The following is a 21,045-nucleotide window of genomic DNA, read 5'->3' on the forward strand; positions in this document are numbered from 1 at the left end:
TTCATGTCCAATCCTACTTCTTAGTAAATTCATGAAAGAGAATGAATGATTAGATCAAAACAAACTATAGTGATTACAGAATTGGGGGGCAGGGGGAAGAAGGCAATTGGATTATTTTGATATTTTTAAGGAACTATTTACATGAAGCAAATAAGTATATAAATTACCTTTCTACTGTAAGTAGTGTAGGGTATGACTACCGTGGAGCCATATTTGATGACCACTAACATTCTTGACTGGCCTTTTCTCAGGCTTCAATTGAATGAACTACATTCCGTTTTTTAATGTACCACTTCCTGAGAAAATCAGATCACAATATGTTTTCTAACTTCACATTATTTTTATCTCAGTCCTGCTGCTACACTCATATCACTGAGTTCAAGCTTCTGAGGAAATACTGGTACTGTTGTTGGCAGACTTAGGTTTGGTTCCTACCTCTACCCCTAAGTTGTGTATAGCAATGGAGAAAAGTCCATCATACCACAAAGATTCTATTTTTATTATTCTTCTCAAGATAGCAGTCACATGGTTAGAATTCAATAAATATCTTCTGATTTTCTGGCTTTTTTTCCCCTCCCAAATCTTAGGAGATACTCTCACCACTACTTCACAGAGTGAAAAGGAGCCATCATGTAAAAATTTCCCTAATTTTCTTCCCTATGCTTCCCTCGAAATTCAGTGCTTCTTTCTTTCTCGGTGGAAGAAGTGTTTCTCCTGCTGCTCAGGCTGCTTCCTCCAGTTGCCCGGGTTCAGTCCATTTGATTCATTTAAGGACATCACTACATCACTCTTTCCTTTCTTTTCTGAATCTTCAAACTCTCCTCCATTCCTTTCCCTCTGCGTATTATTTTGTATTCAATGAATAAGCGAAACCACTTCTTATTTGCTAAATCCAAAGGACATTTTCAGGCGTGATACTGTATGAATTTTGACACTTGTTGATCTCTCTGCCTCTCTTGAACTCTCCCTTCTTTTCCTATTTTTTCTGACTACTTCTGCCTCCGTTCATCTCCCACCTGCCTAGCTGACAAATTATCTGCAGTATCCTTCATCAGATTTTCCTCCTTCTAATAATTCTTTCTAATCTTTTCCCAGATATTCTCACTCATTTACACCTTTTTTGCTAGTAGCCCTATGTGATGACTCCAAATTTGTATCTCCAAAACTTTTCCCTGTATTTAATCCTGAATTCTACCTACATCCTGGGCTTGACACACAGAAAGTTCCCAAGGATGTTAAGGTTGAAATATTCCAAGTACATCTTTTATCTCCTCTCTAAACCTCCTCTTCTGGTGTTCTTCATCTCATTTAGCAATACTGTCATATTTCTCATTTAGCAATAACTCGGGAGAGCATTTTTAATCATCAACTCCTCTCCACTGCCATCCTCGGGACAGTGAACACAGTGGTTCCAATTTAGGACATAAGCACTTGGGAAGTTTGAGGAAAATGTGGAACCCAAAGATAGTGATTCAGCAGACCGAGGATGTGACCCATCCTAGACCCCTAGGATGTGATCTGCAGGTTCATTGAGCATCCCAGGTGATTCTGATTAATTGGATTTTTGATCTGTACCTTGAGAAAATGTTGATCCAAGGGGCAGTCCTTTTGATTCTGCCTGTAAAATACAACTTGGATCTGCCCTTTCCTTTCTGTTCCCACTGCAACTGTGCCCTCGTTTAGTCCCTCATCTATTTTTCTGAATTTATGAAACACACTCCCTTAGATCTTTGACTCTCTGCTATTTTTCTTCTCCATATTCCTTCCTTTAAAACTGACAACAAGGTCTTCTACTTAAACCAAAATTAAGATTCATATTACTTCTTTTATCATAACCTATTAGTAGTTACCCATTGAGGAAATTAGCTTCAAAATCTTTCATATCACTGTTTCAAGTCTTCTATGTTGTAGGTTCAAGCTCACCTTCAACTACATATGCTTCAGTATCATTTTGATTCTTAGACCTTTTATAATTCCCTGCACACTCCTGAAGTTGTGTCATAATATGGTATTTCCTCAACTTGAACTGGTCTGGTTCAAATGCCCTCTTTGCTTGAAATTCCCTTGGCCCCTATATACTTCCAACAATCCTCCTTGGCTGCCACTCTTTCAGAGCATTTACTTTTGTTTTGGCTGGTATTTCAGGTCTTTGTGTATCTATTTGTCTTTCTAGTGTTATACAGTGTAAAATACACACTCATGTTGTGATCCTAAACAGTGTATTTAGCCTTTCTGAGCTTATTTCTTCCCCTGTAAGATAGAGGGAATTACATCTTTCAATACTGATATGCTAAATAAATATTGCTATTGATGAACACGGTGATGTTTAAATAAACAATTTTCTTCTTTACTTCTCTCCTTTCCTCTTTTAAAATTGTTTTCTCTTTGCCTTCATCTCCATGGACACTCCTTTATTCTTTTCTTCCTCTTTCTTGCCTTGCCTCTTTCTTTTGCACTTTTCTCTCTTCTTTCTTCCCTTATCCCTCATTTCCTTTCTTTTTTCTCTTTTTTCCTGATTCCCATAGAGTAACTGGCAGATCCAAGTTGTATTTTAGAGGCAGAATCAAAAGGAATGCCCCTTGGATCAATGTTTTCTCAAGGTACAGATCAAAAACCCAATTCATCAGAATCGCCTGGGATGCTCGTTTTATACCCATTTTATGCTTGTTTTATACCTATTTGATGCTTCCTAAAGAATTGTTGATTTTTTTAGTGATTTGAGTCAAATTGGTTACACCATTGTCAGAATGAGCCAATATGATTGAAAATGCTTAATAAAATTCATACTGTATGCATACTATGCATAAGTAAACAAATCTATACATTGTGACATGATCAGATATTTTCCAGTACTTGTACAGAGAAAAGTCTTCCATACTGAAGCAATTCTAATCCTATAAAAACCACAATGTTAAACAAACACTACTCTGCTTACTAATTAGTTGATATTTTTGTTTTTCTTAAATTAGGAACAACAAAACCATATCCTGCTGATATTGTAGTTCAGTTCAAGGACATATATGCATTGATGGGCCAAAATGTGACTTTAGAGTGTTTTGCACTTGGCAAGTAAGTATACTCACAGTTTTTATTAACATGTATAGAAATACATTAAATTTTGTATTGTTAGGAAATAAATGTTGTAAATGTTTAGCTATAAACATAGAGTAAATTGTCTTTTAAGCATTGTGGACCATTAGCTCTTACTTTCTCCTATTTAAGTCCTGTTCCTGATATCCGTTGGCGGAAGGTCCTAGAACCAATGCCAAGCACGGCTGAGATCAGCACCTCTGGAGCTGTCCTGAAGATCTTCAATATTCAGCTAGAAGATGAAGGCACATATGAATGTGAGGCTGAGAACATTAGAGGAAAGGATAAACACCAGGCAAGAATTTATGTTCAAGGTAGAGATATTGTTTTAATTTTCCATACATTTAATCAATATCTTATTGAAAGCCACTTTCATACTTGAAAAACTAGCATAAAATGATTAGTTTAAAAATAGTGATGTGCATTACATTATGCAAAAGGATAAAATATTCATCTTTATGTCTAATTAAGTCACAAATATGAGTATATAAGTTAAGAATTTATGCCACTGGTATCATAGGAACACCAATGGATCAATAGTAGTGTTATTGATAATTTTCAGAAGATGTAATTCATATAGTTTGTAGACATTCTTCAAGCTCTCTTTTTTATTTGTACAAGAACCTATGCATTATGACTTAGTTTAACCCAGTGGTTCACAAACTTTAGCATGTTTTAAAATCATTTGGGGGGCTTATTAAAAACACAAATTGCTGGTTCCCACCCTCAGAGTTTCTGAATTAGAAGGTCTATTTGGGACCCAAGAATTTGTATTTCTAACAAATTCTTGGGAGATGTTGATGTTACTGGTTCAGGAGCCACACCTAGAGAACGACTGGTCTAAGGAAAATTTTTCTTTAATACAATTTTCTTGGCACAAGTGTTTGATTCTCACACATTAAAATAAGCTTATGTTTGGGAGGAGAGAATGTTGTTTCTCAGTCAACGCTTGAAACTTTTCAGACTGAAATCATCCCTACAATGTTCCACAATGTGAAATTTGCAGGTCACATCTAAATAAACATCTAAGGCTTCAACAAGTGTATACTGAGTGTGTCCTCAGAGGCAAACACTATGATAGGAGCAAGGAAAATTAAAGGAAATATTCTGTCCTTGAGGAATTCATGCTCTAGTCATATCATACAAAACCCCCAAATTTATACAAGCATATACAGTCAAATAAATATATACCCCCAATATATATAATTATAAAGAAAATAGTGAGAGTGCGATATGGAAAATTACATATGATATTGATAAAACATATGGCAAAGGGGTACCTTAGCCTCATCAAAAAGATGGATGATAGGAAAAACTGGAGATGATGCCTCAGCTGAACTGGAATACCAGAAGGCTGAAAGGGTACTGTGACAGGGTCAAGACCAACCCCTACCCCCATCCCTCAGACCCCAAGCCTCTGTCTATATCAGAATAAAGTAAGTGTCTCCGATGACCCAAGATATGCAGCCTCACAACCACCATCTCATAAAGTCCACTAAGATTAGGATCATTTTACCTTCACCTTGTGCATTTCATTTGCCTTAAGAAGCCCTTGGACCCCAGGGCCTCCTTATGGCCTACACTTTAATACCCACAGAGCTCTGCACATGTCCTACTTAGTCTCTATTTCTCCTTCATTCCCAACTTCTGAAGTCTTTATACTATGCTTCTAGAGCACATAGTCCATTATCAGATTCCCCTATATTCTTAACTTCTTCTTTGAACATTCCCTTTATTCTCTTGCTCTAACTGAAACTTGGCTCTCCCTTAAAGACACTTTCCCCTGTAGACCACTCAAGCAGTGGCTGATTTTTCTTTCACAGCCCTCATCCCCAGGAGTGACTGGAAGTACTGCCAGTACCTGCCCTCCCTGCTCTTCACTGCCATTGCTAGACTATCTTTCTTTTCCTTTAATCATCCAGTTTACAATATTATGTCAGGTCGCCCCTCCTCAGCCCCCATTGCCCTAAGATTTTCACTATTGACAACTGTCACCAACTACAGCTCTACTCCTGACTTCATTCTTGGTGACATAAAATCATGTAGACTATAATAACTTTTCCAATAGTGTGCCCTCTCAGTTCCTTTGAACTCCTTTCCTCCAATGATCTTGTCCTACAACCTTCCTCAGCAACTCACTCCCACTGCCATGCTTCAGACCTTATTTTTACCAAGTTACAATCCCTTTCCGATCTCAAGTTCAAGCATTTCACTCTGATCACCACCTTCAAGCTCCAATACCCAGGTTCCTACAATCCTTTGAATCTACCAGCAACTATAATCAGTTAATCTTACTCTGTTTTAACTTTCTCTGATGTCCCCTAACCCTGCCCACCTCTTTCCTAAATCTGGGTTCATTCATTATCGTTCCCTTGCCCACCTGCTCAGCTCACTTTCCTCTCTCCACTTTGCTTTACTACCTTGGCAAAGGCTAATCCTGGAAAAATCTAGCTCTCTGCCTTAGTGCCAGAACCAAGGAACTTGAATATGACTTGAGATCAGCACTACCAGGCTGATTAGCCCATTTTGAATTACGCATCATTAACTTTAAATGGATCCTTAATGTTGCCTGGCAACTAGACTGCATTTCTCCAGATTCACTTACTCTCTCACTCTCTTAGATGACCATTTCATGCCTTCGTGATTTCCTTCAAACCCACAGTACCTCCTCCTTCAATCTTCCTCTCAGCTAATAACTTGGCTTCCTATTTCACAGAGAAAATGGTAGTAATTAAATTGGAGCTTTCACAAACTCCCACTCCACATCTACTGACACCTGCATCTCTACCCTTATCTCTTTATGCTCTAGATTCAGCTGCTCTCTGAGGTCAACATCTCCACTTGTACCCTACACTCTACCCCTCTTACATAATAAATTAACACATAATTCTTTAAAACCTTATGTGTCATTTTGAAAGATTTACATTATAAGAAAAAGATCAATTATTTTAGTGCTATTCATGAATTAGCTTTCCAACAAAACATGGTTCACAAATAGAAAAACAATTATGAACTGAATTACAGTTACCTAGTGCTGTAATAATGTAGGATAAAGTTTACCTGCTGACGTGTAGAAATTCAATTTCACTGACTCTATCATTGATTTTAAGACACACAGAGTATTTGATGTATTTTCCAGAAGAAGATCAACTAAGTGTAATATTTGTCCTCTTGAGATGATGATGAATGTTGACTTGCATTTGACAATTTACAATGTTCTTTACTTTTTAGCATTTCCTGAGTGGGTAGAACACATCAATGACACAGAGGTGGATATAGGTAGTGATCTCTACTGGCCTTGTGTGGCCACAGGGAAGCCCATCCCTACCATCCGATGGCTGAAGAATGGATATTCGGTATGTATGTTCAAGTGCTTTGCAGTTCTTGAGCCTATGTTCAGGTAACATTTCTGGGTGATCCTGGGATAAAGTTAGCAGGAGTGTCAATAGATTAAGGGCATCTAGCCCCTGAAATATAAAAGTCTCCTTTAAAAGAAAAAAACAGAAAGTGAACATAAAGTGTCTTTTTTCAGCTTAAACAATTTTCTGTAATCTTATGTCTACCTTCTCTCTCTCTCTCCTTATTGTTTCCTTTGTTCCACTTTTCACCCTCTTCCTATGCATCCATCTCTACTACCTGATATTGTCCTCTTTTTCTTGCCACTGTTTCCCTGACCCCACAGAAACAGAGGTAAGAATGAAGGTCCTACCTTTAGCCCTGGGGACAAGTAGCAGCAGTGGGGTCCTTCTCTACCTTCCCACTGTAATCTCCCAGCTGGGCCAAGAGGGAAAAAGGTGGACTCTCTGCTCTGTAGGATGAATAGAACAAGAGCCACTGGGCATGGTAAGTGGGTTTTACTTCCCCATACCATGAAAACCCCACTCCACTAGACTTAGTTAACAGTGGGGGCAAAAATAATGTACCTAAATGGAAAGACAACCAAGCCCAAAACCAAATGAAACCATTTCTATTAAAGTCTATCAAGAAAATGTGTTTTACTTTGTGTTCTTTCCAGTATCATAGAGGGGAATTGAGACTGTATGATGTGACCTTTGAAAATGCTGGCATGTATCAGTGCATAGCTGAAAATACACATGGAGCCATTTATGCAAACGCGGAGTTGAAGATCTTGGGTCAGTATTATTTCTGGTTTCTGTTAACAATCAGCAAGAAAGCAACATGTTAAAATGATCCTGCATTATATACAGATTATATTTAATTTCACATTACTTTCTTGAATTAAAAGTTAAACATTTCTAAAATGTGGTTTGGAATAGAATGATATTATTATTTTCCTTTCATTAAAGAACAGTAAATAAATTGGAGGCAACATGGAGTATAAAGGATTTTAAGATTTTTTGAATGGTAAAGCAAACTTCACACGTGCCAGTTTTTATGTCTTGTTCTCTCCTATGTTTGGGCAGCTGAACGCTGCCAGGACATCACGTAGCGAAGATTGATGCTTCCGCAAGGCCTGTGAGCCAGCCTCAGATGAGTGTTTAGCACTTGGTAGCTTTATCACTCCCTGGGTCCCTGGGTTAAAATTGCTATTGAAAACCTTCAAGACATTCCTCAACCCCCTTACCCCACCCTCACTCCTACTTTCATATTACTTTCTTACTTCTCCATGAAAATTGAAAACCATTGAAATAATATATTTCAACTTCCCATCCCTCTTCAAAACTATCTGAATCTTTACTACACTTGTCCTTTCAATACTCTTTATCCAGAGGATGATGTATCTTGTCCCAAAATAATCCCTTTATCTCTGCCCTCAACAGACATCCCTTCTTCGTGTCTGTGTGTGTGTGTGTGTGTGTGTGTGTGTGTGTGTGTGTGTGAGTGTGTGTGCATATCTCTCAAGCTGCCTCAGTTTCTGGTCATGATTTCCTCTTGAATTCTCCTCTCTTTTGTCCTTGGTGACACCATGCTCTGGTACCTCCCAGATTATTTTTTCTTGATTGCCTTCATTTTCCTTTTTACCCCTTCCCTGCTCAGTTGGAAATCTTGCTCTCTTCCAGAGTTCCATTCCTCTGCTTGCATTCCATTTTCTTACTCATTCTTTCACGTATTTTATAATATTATTCCTCAATTATTATTATTATTAAATTTTTTAAGAAACGTGGATGATATCTTCTTCTTTGCCCATTAACTATAAAGGACCCCTTAATTTATACCTCTAGCCCAGAATTTTATCCTCAGCTTCAAGCTCACTATAAAAGCTTCTTGGTAGAAATGGTCATCTGGGTAACTTCACAGATATCCCAAACTCAGCATGTCTGAAACCGAATTCATTATTTCTCACTCATTCACATTGTCTCTTCCTGAAATATTTACTGTTCTAAAGAATGACACAATCCACTACATACTTTCCCCACTTTACATCTATTAAATTTCTCATTTTTATCCCATAAATCTCTCTGAGATTTTTTACTTTCTTCTTATTTTCATTACAACTACTTTAATTAAAAGTATCATGTCCTTTTCATACTATCATGTCCTTTTCATACTATTTGAAGTGTCTGTCACCAAGTTTAGTCATATTGTAAGTAATGAATCCAGGTGGGCAGGATTTCTCTGCTAGAAATGATTACTGAAAAGATAAAACAATGACTCAGCGCAGCCTCTTTTATTCTTGAGACACCAAAGGGAAATTTTTTAGAACATTGGTATCACTACAAATTGAGTGACACTAAAAGAACATGAAAGACAGTGAGATAGTTACAAGAAAGTATTAAAGAAAGCTATCTTTAAAAAGAGTTGAGGCCTTCTTGATTTTAACTTTTCCTGCCTCTTCTTATAATGCTGAGTATCATATTCCATTTCTTCCCCCTAAAGTCAAAATTCCTTGCTAATATATTTAATCTAGTTTCTTTGGGTATCAAGGAAACGTTTAGGCTTAAGCTTCATACCCTATCGCTTTGGTATGAAGTGCAATAAAATCATTTTGACTCTTAGAGAAGATATGAGGTGAATTTCAATTCCTTCCAAATGTAAACGCTTTTGTTTTCTGTTAAAATTTCTTGTTAATTGTTATATATTACAAGATAAAATGAAAATTTAACAGCTTAGACTGAAAGATCTCTCTGTCTTCAAACATAAATCTTGCAATCATTAATCTATTAAGGTAGTAATTAAGCAAATTGATCATTTTGAGACTGAGATTAATTCCTGAGCATCTTTATTTTTGTTTCAGTCTAGTTTTGTTTATTACCTTTAGGAACAGTGTTTCTCTCTCTTCTTTCCTGAGTTATTTAGTTAATTCATATATTCATCCACCAAATGATTATTGAGTGCTTACTCTGCACCAGATACTAGTCTGTAATAGGCTCAATAAAGAACAAAAGAAAAAAAAATATATATATATACACACATATATATATATATGTATATATATGTATACATGAACATGCTCTAGATTCTGTCACTAGAAATTCAAATATTAGATAAGCATGGGTCATTTAAATGACTGCACCAAATCAACGATTTTATTAAGACTGAACAGATTCAGAAAAATGTCTTATTTTCTAGATAAATTTAGACTTTCTAAATATAATCTGATTAAAATTTCTCTCATATTTTATAAGCAATATGTCACCCACAATATTTATTGAGCCTATACAAAATACCACATGCTGTGTTAGGTGTACAACACAGGTTGGTTGTTTACTTATTTATTTCCAATTATAAAAACTCAGACTAAAAGAAAAATGGGATAACCTAAATTATTTTTATAAAAAGTGTGTTCCTCAGAGCTTGTTGGATGTGCTGAATCTCAGGTCCACCCCAGATCTATTAAATAGCGTTTTACCAAGATCCTCAGATGATTATGATGCACAAATAAAATTTGAGAATCATGGGACTAGACGATGAAGGGTAAAGACCTGGATAAAGATATATTTAGGCCTAGAAAAGCCCCCAGAAAGGACAGTTTTATAGATGATTGGGATGTGTGGAAATAAAAAGATGGAATCCCCCTGGAGTCTGCAAAATGACAAAGAGATTGAGAAATGAGCTAGATGTGGGGACACGAAAGAAAATTAGAGCATATCATCAAGAGAGTAACATTTTATGAGACTCTATAGCCTGTTTTCATAATTATTGATCTGTACTTTGAGGTAAGGATGAGCTACAGGTGCATAATGTACTTCTCAATTAATTGAAAACATCATTCCCATAACTGTTTGTAGGTTGGTCCTGAAGGCAGGGGTCTCTCTGTTTATTAAGGCCTCTCATAGTGTCTGCACGCAGTTGGTGGTCAATAAATGTTTGTATAATGAAGGAGGAGTCATATTGTTTACTGAAAAGAGCATGCTTGCAAGTCAGACGGATCTAGATTCAAATGTAAATCCCATCTGATATCTTACTGCCTGTGGCACCTTTGGCAAATTATATAATCTTAATAGATATCAGTTCTTTCATCCGTAAGCTGGGTACAGTTCATTCAAAGTGTGGCTACGATTACTGATTATGAGTATGTGTCAATATTAATAATTGCTCAACTCCTCTATCCTTTCACTTAACTTCCCTTGAGCAACTGAGTCAAGACAATTGAATTAGGTATTACCTTCAAGGTAAATATGCATACAGCATTTGATTACAACTTAAATGTGTAGTAATTAATTCAGTTATCACCAAGAATTGTACATTTAAAATGGGTAAGTTTTTGACAAGTAAAATATACCTCAATAAAGTTTTAAATAAAAGAAAACAGTTATTATTATTAGGCATGGCATGTCTGTTGGTCATTGCTGATAACATTTGGTGAGATTAATCTTTTCTATTGATTATTAATCAAAAGGGAATAAAAGATGCTATAGTATAGAAGAAACTTTTGTTTCTATTTTAGCAAAAGAGACAAATAATAGTTTACTTTCTTTTAGCTTTGGCTCCAACTTTTGAAATGAATCCTATGAAGAAAAAGATCCTGGCTGCTAAAGGAGGAAGAGTTATAATTGAATGCAAACCTAAAGCTGCACCCAAACCAAAATTTTTATGGAGTAAAGGTACAGAGCGGCTTGTCAATAGCAGCAGGTCAGTCCAGAAACTAGAAATCCAACTGCAACTCAGTACTTGGGAAAGTTTACTTTGTAGAGAACTTGTTTTCATATTCATAATATAAATATTTTTTGTTCTAACTTTTCTCCCCAGAAGATATCACAGTTCTAAGGTAAACAGAAATACCCATCACTGTCAGTATCTATTATAAACAGAATTCAATTTTTAGACTTCTAGAGTTTATAAGGAATTTTTAAAATTGAGGCTCAGAGGTTTGTGACAAATTACCCAAGGCCACAAAACTAATTAACAATGGGAAATAAAATAGGGTATTTCTAATTTTTCCCCTAATAAGAGCTTCTATAGCCATTCATATTTGATTTAATTTTATGCAATTAGCCTATTAAATATTTCAGTAGGGAAATAAAAGGTGATTTTAAAGTACAAATCACCTCTTCCCTCTTCTGAAGTGAACAGGAACTTCTAATCTTCCTAACTATCTATGGGGAGAAGGAATGTTGGGAAATAGGAGAATTGGGATGTGAAGGTTGGGGAGCAGCAAATATTTCAAGCAGGGAGCACAGCATGTGCAAAGGCCCTAAGGCAGAGAGCAGAGGATGTATAAGGAATGTAAGAACTAAAACCAACATGGCTGTCTTTAGAGTAAAATGGAGAACAGTTCTAAGGGATGACACATAGTAAGCCAGGTCATCAGTAACAACATTTTCTGTGGCTTCATCTAAGAGTAATAGAAATCTGTCTAAAGGCTTAAATAAGGGAGGAAAAAAGTAGTTTTTGCCTTTAAAAAAATATTCTGGCAAAAGTATAAAAGATAAATCTTTACAGTAATCCAATAAAGAATGTAAGGTGGGTGTTATCTCTGTTTTGATGTATCTAAAGCCTGGAAAGGTTAAAGTGACCTTCTGAAAATATATCAGTAATCTCCAAGCCAGAACTTGAACTTGTGCCATGCTGATATGGAATGAACACATGGCAACACAGTTCTCTTATTAGGATAATCACAAGTATGGTTGTGCATGAGACAAAGCTGTGGTGGGGGAGGGATGTGCAAGGACAGCAGCTGCTTCCCTGAATACATTAAATTCTACAGGTAATATGTCTGACTAAGATTTACTAACACTTTAACAAAATGATACTAGAAGAATCAGTGTTAAAGGAAAAGTCAATCTGTGCAATACGGGGTTGAAGCTTTAGCAGTCAGATAATGAGTGATGCAGACCACGATCAGAAGGTAGTTCCAATTTTAGGTATTCATACTGCAACAGCCTCGAGCATAGCATTCCCTGTTGGCTGCACTATTAGCTCTTTCTCCTTAATGAAAAGAATCTTGCTCTGATTCTGATGAGGACTCATGCCATGGGCCTCTGCAACCACAAATTTCTCAGAACCATGCTTCATGGATTTGTTTTTCCTCAATACCAACATGTGTTCAAAAAAAGAAGAGTCTAGCTCCTAAAATCTTATTATTTTAGTCCTGTCTTAATATTTTTAAAGTATTTGAATCAAATTGTATGACCTTTTGATGAAAGAGTCTATAAATCTAATTTTTGCTCACTATGTTAACCCATTAGTATCTCAGATTATTTAAGTATCTCTTTATTATAGATTTGGTATTTCATGTAAAATTAAGTTTGAATGTTATAAAATAGTATGTATTAAGAAAAGTTAAACTAATAATTACTTTTAGAGAAATATTTCTGTTGAAAATAATATTCAAGGAGTAACGGAATAACTGTCTTTGAGCATAACTATAATCTCATTCTGATTAATATAATTACCTAAAAACTGTTCCACATTACTAAGTTATCTCTGTGCCTGGTAAATGGTTTGTAAAATAGCATATGCAGTACTTGCAATCAGGAGAGAGGAAACATAAATCTTGATAAGTTGTAATTAAGTTCTCAATTGTATGATTTTATTTAAGGTTAAAATGATATGCATTCTCCAACAGAATTTCTTTGTAGCTGTTCATTTATATCCAATGGACTGCTATCAACTCTAAAATGGTCTTTATCTGAGCCATTTATATGAGAATCTCTCCAAGATTCTTTTCTACCCCAGAGTTGGTGTGCTTTAAACATTAACAGATAAGATGGAGGTTATACTGGAATAATTTTGGCAACAATAAGTGACTACTTTATTAAAGGCCAGATGGTTCCTGGCTTGTTTGACTGTTTATCTATATGATATAATCTGAAAATGAGGATAAGATTCTGATAATTTAACTACATTGACTTTAGAATATGGATCATTATTCAAAAACATCAAGTTCCCTAAATACTCTTACTGAAATTAATTTTAATATCATGGACAAAGTACCTGAAAGTGTAGGTGAGCTGAACAACACAAGAAAGTATAAACTTTAAAGATGACAATGATCAATTGAGAGCTAATATATGTGAGAAAACTAAGAATATAATGTAGGTTTTAGAAAGATTAATTGTTGCTATTGTTTCTATTGCAACTTGATGATAATTTTCATTGCTTTACTTACAAAATAATTAAATGGGAGGGGGTGGAATATTGGCTAAGGACTTACACTAGAGCTTAGTGAGAAAAAATGAGACACATTAATGTTAGTACTGTGTTAATATGAGTTCTATGAGACGCAGATGCCAATGTGGGATTAACCATGCAAGAGATTTATTAATGGCAATGCCTAAGAAGGAAAACAGAGAAGACTCTTGGTGAAGGCTGGGACAGCCATCTGAGTTTCAGGTCTGATTCCAAGTGAAGGAGAAATGGAAGGAAGGAAGAAAGGCTGGGTAGAAATAGACTGCAGTGCAGATCTAAGAGAGTGTGGTAAGACCACTGGAGAGCGTTCCAGCTAAAAATGCCCATCAAAGGAGCCTGATGTCTACCTGGAATATGCAGCCTTAAGATTCCTCCTGGATTCAGTCATTGGCTGAGAGCAACCTGTGGAAAGTGTTGTCTTGGCTCAAACACAGTGATGGATTTCTGAGTGCAGCAGCTGGAGCTGTGGATCAATTACACTCCTCACAGCTGGAGAACATAGAGGGACATTGGCATAGCTTCCACAATATCAAATAATTACTTTTATGTTTATATTTATATTATGATACTACATTATTTCTTCAATAAGTAAAAAGTATTCTGAAATGAACTTAAGTTGGAACTGGAGAGTTAAAGACGAGCAAGGAAATTATGGAATATATTATTGGTGAAATTTTTGGTGTTTTCTTATATGGAGATTTTTATTAGTAAGATATGTATGTAGTAATTTTCCTTTATCAAGCTCTGCTCTTAAAATGGAGTATATGGAGAATTGTTGGTGTGTGTTTGTACAAAGCTTCAGAGATAAATTAAGGTTTTGGAAATTATATATTTAAGGAAAGTAAAAATCAGATCTAAATAGACATTTCTCCAAAGAAGACATACAGATGGCCAATAGGCACATGAAAAGATGCTCAACATCGCTAATTATTAGAGAAATGCAAATCAAAACTACAATGAGGTACCACTTACACTGATCAGAATGGCCATTATTAAAAACTCTACAAATAGTAAATGCTGGAGAGGGTGTGGAGAAAAGGCAACCCTCCTACACTGTTGGTGGGAAGGTAAATTGGTGCAGCCACTCTGGAAAACAGTGTGGAGGTTCCTCAAAAAACTAAAAATAGAGTTTCCATATGATGCAGCAATCCCACTCCTGAGCATATATCCAGACAAAACTATAATTTGAAAAGATACATGCACCCCATTGTTCATACAGCATTATTCACAATAGCCAAGACATGGAAGCAACCTAAATGTCCATCGACAGATAAATAGTTAAAGATGTAGTATATATATACAATGGAATATTAGCCATACAGAAGAATGAAATAATGCCATTTGCAGTAATATGGATGGGCCTAGAGATTATCATACTAAATGAAGTAAGTGAAAAAGAGAAAGATACTATATAATGTCATTTGTATGTGAAATCTAAAATATGACACAAATGAACTTATTTACAGAACAGAAACACATTCACAGACACAGAGAACAGACTTGTGGTTGCCAGGGGGGAGGGAGATGTGGGGGGGATGGATTGGGAGTTTGGGATCAGCAGATGCAAAGTATTATATATAGGATGGATACACAACAAGGTCCTACTGTAAAGCACGGGATAGTCAATATCCTGTAATAAACCATAATGGAAAAGAACATCAAAAATTTAAAAATAAAGTAAAATCCAATGACAGGCAATCCAATATTGAATCTAAGTGCGATGCATTATATAGTAAAGTTATATAATAAATATATAAATTATGTGTAATATATCATAATATATGTAATATTTATGTAATATAAATTATATGTAAGAGTTAGGTGTAATAAGTTTACAAATAATGAGTTTTGGGTCTCTTGACTCCAAGGAAGAGGCAGACAGGCAGAAGGAAGAGGGAATACATTTAAGTTCTATTAGTATGAAAGATTTAGTTTCTGTTCATAGAAGAATTTCCTAAAAGTAATCTGTTACAGAAGCTTTTACTAAGGTAGGTTTTACAGTATCATTCTTTGAAAGTTCCTAAAATTAAAATGTTTGTATTCCTCTGTGGCTGTGGAAATGACAGTCTGTTCTAACTACTAAGTCTGAAGTCCTGGGGTCACGTTCCTGGAAGATCTGGGCTCATTTCTTTCAGGCCTATGACTGGTCTAAGTCTGTCTCACAGTGGTTTAAAAGTCATCTTATGGTGGCATGTAGAGAGCCACTGCTTCAGTTAAACTCCATGTATTTCATACGTTCAAAAACAGGTTGATCGAGTGCCTACTCATTGTTTCGTGTCTCACTCCTTAAGGAGTTCCTGGAACATAGTTTTTTGTTTTTTGGTTTTTTCCTAATGATTGTATACATTAATGAATATGTTACCTTGAGATGGGGCCACAAACAAAGCAGATACAAATTCCTGACATCAGGATGTTACCATCTAATGCCAGGATAGATTAATAAGTAAAGCTGAAGTATGGCTGATGAAATATGTGTTAGGAAGAAAAGTCTGGGAAGAGGGATAGCATGGGGAATGCCAGTACAGCAGCAGTGCCATGGGTGGGTGTGTGCATGCCATACTAACTAGAATTTATCAGACAAAGCTTTACTGAAGGTGCCACTGTGCAAAACCCTGAAGGTTGTGAGAAACAGATTGTGAAAATGACCAGGGCCTAAAAGGGCAAACCAAGGGCTGTGACTTTTACTATGCATGAGATGGAAAACTCACTGGAGGCTTCTGAGCTGTAGAGTGACATCACTGAGCCAAAGAGTGACATTGTATTACTTATGCGATGTATGTCTTCATGTCTGGCTGACATGTGGGAAAAGAAATTGTGTAGAGGCAAGATTGGCAGCAGGAGGACATGTTCGAGATTACTGTGATAAGTCCAAGAAAAAGATGAAGGTGGTTTTCCAAAAAAACTTGATGCTGAGAAAGAATATTCTAAACAAAGGCTAGAATGTTTCATCTTGAAAAAAGTCTCTGTCAAGCAATTTATGTAAAACTTTAATGATGCTAAGATGTTAGTGTTTTTAATCTAAGACATAGAATAGTAATGTATTTCATTAAATTAATTTTGTGAAATATGTATTTCTTTCATTTCAATAGAATAGTCATTTGGGAAGATGGCAGCTTGGAAATCAATAACATTACAAGGAATGATGGAGGTGTCTATACATGCTTTGTAGAAAATAATAAAGGGAAGGCTAATAGCACTGGGACTCTTGTTATCACAGGTAAGAAACCATTAGATTAACTTTATTTTTTTTTTTAAGTGTGGCATGGCAGTGCTTAATTTCTAATGTACTATAAGACGTGATTCAGCACTAAGCTTATAAGACAATCCACATTTTGATGTTTCCATTTCAAAAGCCTTCTGGGCAAATCTCTTGTTTGATGAAACTATTCTTGGAATTTGAATTTGTAAGCATCTTATTCTTTTGCACAGAGATTTCAACTATATTGATTTTTATTTTTTAATGTACCAGATAATATGGTGTCTCGTATTTTTTTGAATTGTGGTTTACTCCTTTATTTAAAAATGTATAGATCCCACACGAATTATATTGGCTCCAATTAATGCCGACATCACTGTTGGAGAAAATGCAACCATGCAGTGTGCTGCTTCCTTCGATCCTGCACTAGATCTCACATTTGTTTGGTCCTTCAATGGCTATGTGATCGACTTTAACAAAGAGAACATTCATTACCAGCGGAATTTTATGGTATGTGTTTTATTTTTCATCTTATTAACATCCCAACGCCCACCCCCCCCCCCCATGTGTCTGCATTGCAACTGCTATTACCATAATCATGTACATGAGACTGGAAAACAGGCAAAATTTTTTCATGGGTCTCCTTATATTAATTGTAGTATTCCTGAACCTTTCTAAAAATGGCTAGCCCTGAGGATTTTGGTAGCGATATTAATCAATAAATATTCGTTGTGCTTTAGGTCCATTTCCTCTTTATTATAATACAATTTTTATATTAATGTCTACTCTGCCTCATTATATCTGTACTATAGGTTCTGAGTGCCTTCACATTCATTTTAAACGAAATAAGAGCACAGAACTTATCCTTTGTTATAGTGATGGCTTTATGGCATTTATTTTATTCTTTGAGGGTAAGAAATAGACAAGCTATATATGTGGGAGTGTTTGGAGAACTAGTCCATGTAATTTTTAAAAGGCTTAAATGGCTGTATTTTAAGAATAAGAAAGCTTACATGATACAAGTCTTATAATTAAGCATAGTGGTATCGTTGTATAGAAATGAAAATAGAGGAAAAAGACTGGGAAGTAATGCAAGTATAACAACTTGCACAGGAACACACTTGTTGTGCTGATAGGGCTGCCTAAATTACAGTGCATTTAAAGGGTAAATTGATCACTGCTCCTGCCAGTCTGTTCTTTAGAAAGGCAATCATTCAGGAACCTAAAGACCTATTTAGAACATATGCTTAGTTAAGAAAACTTTAATTCTAATTTTAGAAGTCAATTATTAATAAAAGTTTGAATTAACTCAGTAGAATATTTAAGATTTTCAAGTCCTATGAACTCTGAAGTTTGATATGTATCTATTATAATATTATGTTTTCAAATTGTCTAACTCTTTTAAAAAAATTCTTCTAGAACTTTCCACTTTAAAAAGCCAAAACAAGTTTTCAGTCAGGTTAAGATGGTTTTTAACTGGATGGAAACATTTATTCTTAAATTTTTATTAGATAGATTCATAGAACAATTAACAATACAGTATCAATGTTTGTGCCTTCTATATGTTAACTGTATTTCCAGTTTCTTTCTTTTTAATCTAACAGATTTAGCTAAAACTGTACATCTACAGTGAATCTACTGTCTTTCAGTTTCTGAAACAAATTTATATTTTAAAAATAAACAACTGAGAATTTGTAGAGAATGATTTTAACATTATACCATGTGATATTTTTTCGTTATATGTCTATTTTGATGTGCTTAATTATAAGAATGCCCAACATTAATAAATTTGGCACCATTGTCCTTAATAATTTCTTCAAATTGTGTTTTGTTTTGCAAGAAAAGCAAATACCACTCAGTTTTTACTCATTTGAAGAAAAAAAGTGAGCTAAACAGAGATTTTATTTTAAAAAAGTAGACTTCTGAATTTGCTTGGTGTTATATATTGAATATTTTCTAAAATGCAACAAGCATAGTTTATACAAGTAGTTACTTATAGCTGCAGTAGAGTCTCTGAAAATAGACCGTAAATGAAGCTGAAACTTCATATGTGGAGCCTCTTTATGTTCTTTAAAATAAGTTACTTTATGTTGATTGACATAAATAAACATTTCAAAAAAAAGAAATGAAGGAAGGAAGGGAGAGAGAGAGGGATGGAAAGAAGAGAAAGAAAGAGAGAGGTGCAGGGGGAGGAGGAGGAGAGGGAAAAAGAATGAGAGAGAAAAAGACAAAAAAGAGAGAAAAACACACAAAAAAAGAGAAATAAGATAAAAGAGACCCATGGCTTGAAAAAAGAGAAAAGTAAGCCACTGAAAGACTAATTAAGAAATAAATATTAAATTAGGTCATAACAATGTAAGAGACTTTGGTCATCACTAACTGTACTCCTTCCTTTTGTGGATGTTAGCCACAGGGGTTCAGGTTGCTGCCCCTCAGGGAAGCCAGAGCAGACCCTGACTGTGAGCCCATGCTCTGGCTTCAGGGGCTCAGTTTCAGCTTCATTCCACCAAATAAGGAGCATAATAACAATCAGCGGCATAAAACATACTCACTGGTTAAGTAGGCAACTTCAGTGAGTAAAAGTATCAGAGACACATTTTTAGCACTTTGTAGATGGACAAGTCGATTTAACTCTGTAAATAATTAAAAAACCCAGATAAGAAATGTATTTTAAATTATTAAACTTAATTCTGCCTTTTGAACCTAAGAAAGATCTATGAAGCTTTCCCTTGCATCCTCCTTCTCTTTTAAAGCAAACTTCACAGTCACACTTCACTGCTAAATGTACCACACAAATTTGAGTAAAACACCATATGTGTCTGATCCACCTTTTGGAAGACAGTCCTAATGGCTAGTAATTGCTTCTGGGGTCACTAATAGAACACTCAGAAGGAAGGGCTCTTCCAACCTAAAGCTCAGTGAATGAAAACATAACAAAGATGGCAGGTACTGGGGAAAGCAAATTCGAAGGAAGGAACGCTGCTGCCTGCATTTGTCTGTTATTCAAATTGCACTAGCAAATACGTCAGTATATAATTTTTTGGTATTTTAAATCATGTTTCTATATTTTATTTAATTCTGGCAACATTTCAATTATTGACTATCACTTGTTCATTTAAAAATATAGTACTGAACCCATACCACAGCAGGAACAGTGATAGGCACTAGGGTGTATAAAACAGTGAATAAGACAAACACAGGCACTGTTGAGGTCTATCCCAATGGGACTTTTTCTGCAGACCTATATTGTTGGAAATGCCTCATAGAGTAACTGTGTGGTTTCCTTTACTGAGAGAACTATGTGTTAGATCTGTGGGAAAGAACTTCAAGACAGAGCTGCTAATAAACTATGAAAAACCTAACAGTCAAACTTTTTATGTTGGGTATTGGCATATCCCAATGATCTGTACTGTTCTAAGGTGTGATAGCTTAAGAGTGAATATGGTTTGAACTTAATGCATGTTTAGAAGGTGTCTAAAATTCAGTACCAGGCAGATCCATCTCCTTTGACCCTAAACATGGTCCTAAAGTAAATTGCTTGAGGAAATTGGGTCCCAAAGATTACAGGTGGGGAATCTTGAAGTGTGTCCATATTCCATTTGAGATCAAAGAAACCCAACTAAAAGAATTGTGGACCGATGACATGACTACTGTGGATTGAGACAAAATTCTTTTTGAAAACGTTATCTTGAAAATTATGGATCAGACATTGGAGAAATCAAGGTGATTGGCAGTGGAAGGAATCAGAACATGTGAAATTCCTTAAAAATTTATTGACTTAAATAATTTTGCCTGTGTTACACATAATAAAAAAAAAAAAACCTTTACACTTTTTGTAGGAAAAAAAGACAAGCACAGGCTCTGATCCAAAATAAATCAGAGCTACCCTATGAGTTTAAAATTTAAATATAAATGACTTGGTAGCTATCACAGTTAACAAAACTGATGTCATTATCACCATCATGTTTTAATAATTTTAATTGCTAAAAATTAATATCAGAAACTCTAATTCATGAAGAATATAGACATAAAAATTTAAACTTTTAATTTTAAGAACCTAAGTTTTTATTTTCAAGTTTGGCTTCAATAATACGTTATATTCAATAATCAAGCATGTTGTGAGTTTAGCTTGCTATTCTTGATCTTGACCACAATGTGGCAACCGTGCATAAGGTTTCAAATTTCACAGCCTGACCTACTTGGAACTTGAAGCTTTATGAAATTAA

General features: G+C 35.4%; 1 protein-coding gene and 1 non-coding gene across 3 annotated transcripts in view; both read left to right on the plus strand.

Moving 5' to 3' along the window:
- The window catches only part of CNTN1 (contactin 1), a 358,577-nt gene that overhangs the window by 227,163 nt on the left and 110,369 nt on the right, over nucleotides 1-21,045 (plus strand). For both annotated transcript variants that reach the window (XM_068560378.1, XM_068560379.1), the window contains exons 10-16: nucleotides 2,970-3,069; nucleotides 3,223-3,404; nucleotides 6,322-6,446; nucleotides 7,106-7,223; nucleotides 10,974-11,124; nucleotides 16,713-16,840; nucleotides 17,154-17,329. In XM_068560378.1, the coding sequence (XP_068416479.1) occupies nucleotides 2,970-3,069; nucleotides 3,223-3,404; nucleotides 6,322-6,446; nucleotides 7,106-7,223; nucleotides 10,974-11,124; nucleotides 16,713-16,840; nucleotides 17,154-17,329 (980 nt within the window). The remainder of the gene's footprint in view (nucleotides 1-2,969; nucleotides 3,070-3,222; nucleotides 3,405-6,321; nucleotides 6,447-7,105; nucleotides 7,224-10,973; nucleotides 11,125-16,712; nucleotides 16,841-17,153; nucleotides 17,330-21,045) is intronic.
- On the plus strand, nucleotides 20,025-20,155 carry LOC137775988 (small nucleolar RNA SNORA18). The gene has a single exon (XR_011076113.1). It is a non-coding gene; the product is annotated as a small nucleolar RNA SNORA18 (small nucleolar RNA).

Source organism: Eschrichtius robustus, chromosome 13, assembly GCF_028021215.1.
Source record: "Eschrichtius robustus isolate mEscRob2 chromosome 13, mEscRob2.pri, whole genome shotgun sequence".
In the NCBI taxonomy this organism is placed as follows: Eukaryota; Metazoa; Chordata; class Mammalia; order Artiodactyla; family Eschrichtiidae; genus Eschrichtius; species Eschrichtius robustus.